This window comes from Mustelus asterias, chromosome 23, assembly GCF_964213995.1.
Source record: "Mustelus asterias chromosome 23, sMusAst1.hap1.1, whole genome shotgun sequence".
Classification (NCBI taxonomy): domain Eukaryota; kingdom Metazoa; phylum Chordata; class Chondrichthyes; order Carcharhiniformes; family Triakidae; genus Mustelus; species Mustelus asterias.
The window spans coordinates 11,254,353-11,260,352 of record NC_135823.1 but is presented as its reverse complement, the minus strand read 5'-3'; the positions used below and the strand labels follow the sequence as shown (position 1 = coordinate 11,260,352).

Below are 6,000 nucleotides of genomic sequence, written 5' to 3'. Positions count from 1 at the left end.
CAGGAAGAATACGGCCCGGCCGTACATCTTTGAGGCCGCGACAATGGCTGAGGGGCCGACAACGCCAGCCATTGCCTTGACGCAGGCCTCGATAGACATGTCGGGGTGGGCGTAGCACTTCACCCCGAGCTGCCGCGTGATTAAGGAAAATGGCGGCAGGGCCTTGGGAGCGGCGGGGGCTCTGGCAGCCGCCACGCCCGCATAGGTGGGCCGAGAAGGCCCTGCCACCGGCGACGCTGGTGATGTCGCCATCGTATGAAGGGAAGTGCTACGCCCACCCCGAGACTGCCCAGATGTACGGCAGGGGGTATGTGGGATGGGGAAGATAAGGCAGGGTGGGATAGGCGGGGAGGGGTGTAGGTGCTCTCTCCCCGGAGAGAGAGAGGGAGAGAGGAGGTTGGAGGAGCAGGAGGGAGATGAGGCACAAGGCCGGTGCTCCAGTCAGGAGGGAAAAAGGGGAGGGTGTGCCGGTCCCGGAGGCAGCAGCAGTGGGTGGGGGACTTCGGCTTTCTGGCCCTGTTGGGCGTACGCTATTCAAAAAGGCCATGGGGTCTTCACCCCCCCCCCCCACTGCAGATGTTAAAGTCCAGAAAAAAAAAAAACGCCTTCGCCCCCCCCCTCCTCTCCCCTCCAGTCACTCCTTGTCCTCTCTTCCTCCCTCCCTCCGGGGAGAGCGCACCCTCCACAGGCCGGGCGGCAGGCAGGCCGGCCGGCCAGGCCGGGCCGGGCGGCAGGCAGGCCGGCCGGCCAGGCCGGGCCGGGCGGCAGGCAGGCCGGCCGGCCAGGCCGGGCCGGGCGGCAGGCAGGCCGGCCGGCCAGGCCGGGCCGGGCGGCAGGCAGGCCGGCCGGCCAGGCCGGGCCGGGCGGCAGGCAGGCCGGCCGGCCAGGCCGGGCCGGGCGGCAGGCAGGCCGGCCGGCCAGGCCGGGCCGGGCGGCAGGCAGGCCGGCCGGCCAGGCCGGGCCGGGCGGCAGGCAGGCCGGCCGGCCAGGCCGGGCCGGGCGGCAGGCAGGCCGGCCGGCCAGGCCGGGCCGGGCGGCAGGCAGGCCGGCCGGCCAGGCCGGGCCGGGCGGCAGGCAGGCCGGCCGGCCCGGGCGGCAGGCAGGCAGGCCGGCCCGGGCGACAGGCAGGCAGGCCGGCCCGGGCGACAGGCAGGCAGGCCGGCCCGGGCGACAGGCAGGCAGGCCGGGCCGGGCGACAGGCAGGCAGGCCGGGCCGGGCGACAGGCAGGCAGGCCGGGCCGGGCGACAGGCAGGCAGGCCGGGCCGGGCGACAGGCAGGCAGGCCGGGCCGGGCGACAGGCAGGCAGGCCGGGCCGGGCGACAGGCAGGCAGGCCGGGCCGGGCGACAGGCAGGCAGGCCGGGCCGGGCGACAGGCAGGCAGGCCGGGCCGGGCGACAGGCAGGCAGGCCGGGCCGGGCGACAGGCAGGCAGGCCGGGCCGGGCGACAGGCAGGCAGGCCGGGCCGGGCGACAGGCAGGCAGGCCGGGCCGGGCGACAGGCAGGCAGGCCGGGCCGGGCGACAGGCAGGCAGGCCGGGCCGGGCGACAGGCAGGCAGGCCGGGCCGGGCGACAGGCAGGCAGGCCGGGCCGGGCGACAGGCAGGCAGGCCGGGCCGGGCGACAGGCAGGCAGGCCGGGCCGGGCGACAGGCAGGCAGGCCGGGCCGGGCGACAGGCAGGCAGGCCGGGCCGGGCGACAGGCAGGCAGGCCGGGCCGGGCGACAGGCAGGCAGGCCGGGCCGGGCGACAGGCAGGCAGGCCGGGCCGGGCGACAGGCAGGCAGGCCGGGCCGGGCGACAGGCAGGCAGGCCGGGCCGGGCGACAGGCAGGCAGGCCGGGCCGGGCGACAGGCAGGCAGGCCGGGCCGGGCGACAGGCAGGCAGGCCGGGCCGGGCGACAGGCAGGCAGGCCGGGCCGGGCGACAGGCAGGCAGGCCGGGCCGGGCGACAGGCAGGCAGGCCGGGCCGGGCGACAGGCAGGCAGGCCGGGCCGGGCGACAGGCAGGCAGGCCGGGCCGGGCGACAGGCAGGCAGGCCGGGCCGGGCGACAGGCAGGCAGGCCGGGCCGGGCGACAGGCAGGCAGGCCGGGCCGGGCGACAGGCAGGCAGGCCGGGCCGGGCGACAGGCAGGCAGGCCGGGCCGGGCGACAGGCAGGCAGGGCCGGGCGACAGGCAGGCAGGGCCGGGCGACAGGCAGGCAGGGCCGGGCGACAGGCAGGCAGGGCCGGGCGACAGGCAGGCAGGGCCGGGCGACAGGCAGGCAGGGCCGGGCGACAGGCAGGCAGGGCCGGGCGACAGGCAGGCAGGGCCGGGCGACAGGCAGGCAGGGCCGGGCGACAGGCAGGCAGGGCCGGGCGACAGGCAGGCAGGGCCGGGCGACAGGCAGGCAGGGCCGGGCGACAGGCAGGCAGGGCCGGGCGACAGGCAGGCAGGGCCGGGCGACAGGCAGGCAGGGCCGGGCGACAGGCAGGCAGGGCCGGGCGACAGGCAGGCAGGGCCGGGCGACAGGCAGGCAGGGCCGGGCGACAGGCAGGCAGGGCCGGGCGACAGGCAGGCAGGGCCGGGCGACAGGCAGGCAGGGCCGGGCGACAGGCAGGCAGGGCCGGGCGACAGGCAGGCAGGGCCGGGCGACAGGCAGGCAGGGCCGGGCGACAGGCAGGCAGGGCCGGGCGACAGGCAGGCAGGGCCAGGCGACAGGCAGGCAGGGCCAGGCGACAGGCAGGCAGGGCCAGGCGACAGGCAGGCAGGGCCAGGCGACAGGCAGGCAGGGCCAGGCGACAGGCAGGCAGGGCCAGGCGACAGGCAGGCAGGGCCAGGCGACAGGCAGGCAGGGCCAGGCGACAGGCAGGCAGGGCCAGGCGACAGGCAGGCAGGGCCAGGCGACAGGCAGGCAGGGCCAGGCGACAGGCAGGCAGGGCCAGGCGACAGGCAGGCAGGGCCAGGCGACAGGCAGGCAGGGCCAGGCGACAGGCAGGCAGGGCCAGGCGACAGGCAGGCAGGGCCAGGCGACAGGCAGGCAGGGCCAGGCGACAGGCAGGCAGGGCCAGGCGACAGGCAGGCAGGGCCAGGCGACAGGCAGGCAGGGCCAGGCGACAGGCAGGCAGGCCAGGCGACAGGCAGGCAAGGCCAGGCGACAGGCAGGCAGGCCAGGCGACAGGCAGGCAGGCCAGGCAACAGGCAGGCCAGGCAACAGGCAAGCAGCAGCTCACCTCCCTCCCCGCAGGGAACGAAAAACAAACAAACAAACCCAACAAAACAAAAACCGGGCGTCTCCGTGAGGAAGAACGAAAAAAAAAACAAAGGTACTCACAAAAAGAAAAGAAAACAAACCCAAAATTTCCGCCCGGGGCCCCCCGCTACACGGGCGAACGTGAACTCACCCCACCCCGGAAACAAAGTGCAGGCGCTGCCCCAGAGGAGGCACGTTTCAGGCCGTCTGAAGCTCAATTCTCACTCAGACCGAGAGCAGCAGCAGCAGCTTTGCTGGGCGGACAAAGGAAGTTCCATGCAGTCCACACAAGGCCCGGACTATGATTGGCTCGAAGACCAGCGCCCTTCCGGTCTTTAATGTGTTTAATGGATAGGGTGGCTCCAAATGGTTAAGATATAGGGGGTTGTGACGGATGATGATCTTGAACTTGCTGCCTATGAGGGTAGTTGAGTAGAGATGATGAATAATTTCTAAATGAGATTGGATGGGTGCTGCAGGGTTACAGAATGGGAGCCACTCCAGACTGACTGAATTACTCAATAAGAAACCTCACAACACCAGGTTCAAGTCCATTCGCCACTCCCACCTCAAAATAACTCCATGGACAGCTGGCTCGTTCCCGCACATGCTCAGCACCCCCTTTCCCTTGGACACGCGCATTGCAGCTTTTGGGGATGGGACACAGGTACGCATTCGCAGCTGTGGGGCTGATTGGAGCATGCGCATTAGGATTGATGGACCTGTTCATCCCGGAGAAGCGGAGGGAAAGTCAGGCGCTGTGTGGGAGGATTTGGAAACACGTTATGGATAATGGTCAGCTCACCTGGTTGGCAGCAGCGTGTCTTCTCCCTCTCGGGAACAGGGCCGAGGTAATGACTGCCATCTTAGTTCGGCGACTGGAGGAGGGGAACAATGTGAATAAGCCCAGCCCCGCCCCTCATTGAGTCTGATTGGCTGGAGGACCAGGTACCTGCCGCAGCCCCCTAGCCCCTATTGGGCCGATCTGGAAGGGGAACAATCAATCAGGATAGGCCCCGCCTCTTGATTCTGATTGGATGGAGGACCAGGTCCCTGTCTCAGTCCTCCCGGCCCGCCCCCTGACCCCATTGTTCCGGACGGGGGAGGGGAGACAATGAACCAGAGGTTCCACTTTGGGCTCAAATCAATGTGGACTCTGATCTCTGGGAAGCAAGGAAACCCGAGGAGGGGGCAGGATGGATTCAGAAATACCCGCTGGAGTCCTCCAAACCCCCAGTAAAACTCACTGATTTTGTCAGTCTGCAGACAGGAGCTGGGGAGCTGACCCCTGGCAAAGGGAGAGGGAGGGAGAAAACTGGGAGTGGAGGAAAGAGATGGTAGAATCGGTGAGATAGGTTTGGATTTCAGCCCAGGGAGGAGGGAGAGTAAATGATATATGGATTTACAGATTGGCGGGAACGAGGAAGGAAAAAATGTTCCATAGAAACTAGAGTTGTCTGTTCTGAATTTCTATCCTGCTATGACAATGATGAATTTTGTAAACTCCTCTTTCAGGATATTGCAAGGGGAGAATTTGCATACGGGGTACTCAGACCAAACTTCACATCAAAATTGAACATAGTCACTCCATTCATCAGGACCTGAATATCGTCGGCATGTGAAGGTGTAAGGAACATTTTTTGTCTGAGGGAGAAGATTTTGAACATCAGTGAGATTGGAAAATCACCGAGACACACACACACATGCCCGGAGTGAGTGTTCCAGTGCACTGACTGGAAAAAGTTTCAACCAGTTACACAGCAAGAAAAAATATTACACCGTTCACAGCAGGGAAAGACCTTACATATGTTCTGTGTGTGCACAGGGATTTAACTGATCATCAAACCTGGAGAGACACAAGGGCGCCAGCAGCATGCTGAAATTGTGGAAATGTGGGGACTGTGGGATAGGATTCAGATCCCCAGGTGAGCTGGAGATTCATCACCGCAGTCACACTGGGGAGAGACCGTTCACCTGTTCCAAGTGTGGGAAGGGATTCACTCAGTTATTCATCCTGCAAAACCATGAGCGAGTTCACACTGGGGAGCGAGCATTTACTTGTTCTGAGTGTGGGAATGTATTCAGTGATTCATCAGCCCTTTGGAAACACCAGAGAGTTCATACGGGGGAGAGACCATTCACTTGCGCTGAGTGTGGACAGGGGTTCACTCAGTTATCCAACCTGCTAAGACACCAGCCAGTTCACACCGGGGAGAGACCGTTCACCTGTTCTGTATGTGGAAAGGGATTCACTCAGTCATGCAACCTGCGTAGACACCAGGGCAGCCACACTAATGAGAGACCCTTTAAATGCTCTGATTGTGGTAGTGGCTTTAAAAGTACCGCACACCTGATGATCCACCAGCGCATTCACACTGAGGAGAGACCATTCAGCTGCTCTCACTGCGCAAAAAGATTCCGAACATCATCCGCCCTGGTGATACACCGGCGAGTTCACACTGGGGAGAGACCCTTCACCTGTTCTGTGTGTGGGAAGGGATTCACTCAGTCATCCAGCCTGCTGAGACATCAGCGCAGTCACACCAACGAAAGACCTTTTAAATGCTCTGATTGTGGTGGTATCTTTAAAAATTCCACAGATCTGATGATCCACCAGCGCATTCACACTGGGGAGAGACCGTTCACCTGTTCTCATTGTGCCAAAAGGTTTAGAAGGTCATCCCATCTGTGGACGCACCAGCGAGTTCACACTGAGGAGAGACTCAGTGTTGGAAGGGATTCAGTGACTTCTCACTGAAGAGTTCACAAGAGA

At 65.5% G+C, this 6,000-nt stretch overlaps 1 protein-coding gene across 1 annotated transcript in view; it reads left to right on the top strand.

The window, feature by feature from the left end:
* Window positions 1–4,339: 4,339 nt before the first annotated feature.
* The window catches only part of LOC144510519 (uncharacterized), a 41,936-nt gene continuing 40,275 nt past the window's right edge, over window positions 4,340–6,000 (top strand). Inside the window, exon 1 of the mRNA XM_078240010.1 lies at window positions 4,340–5,921. Coding sequence (XP_078096136.1) covers window positions 5,101–5,921 — 821 coding nt within the window. The 5' untranslated portion in view covers window positions 4,340–5,100. The remainder of the gene's footprint in view (window positions 5,922–6,000) is intronic.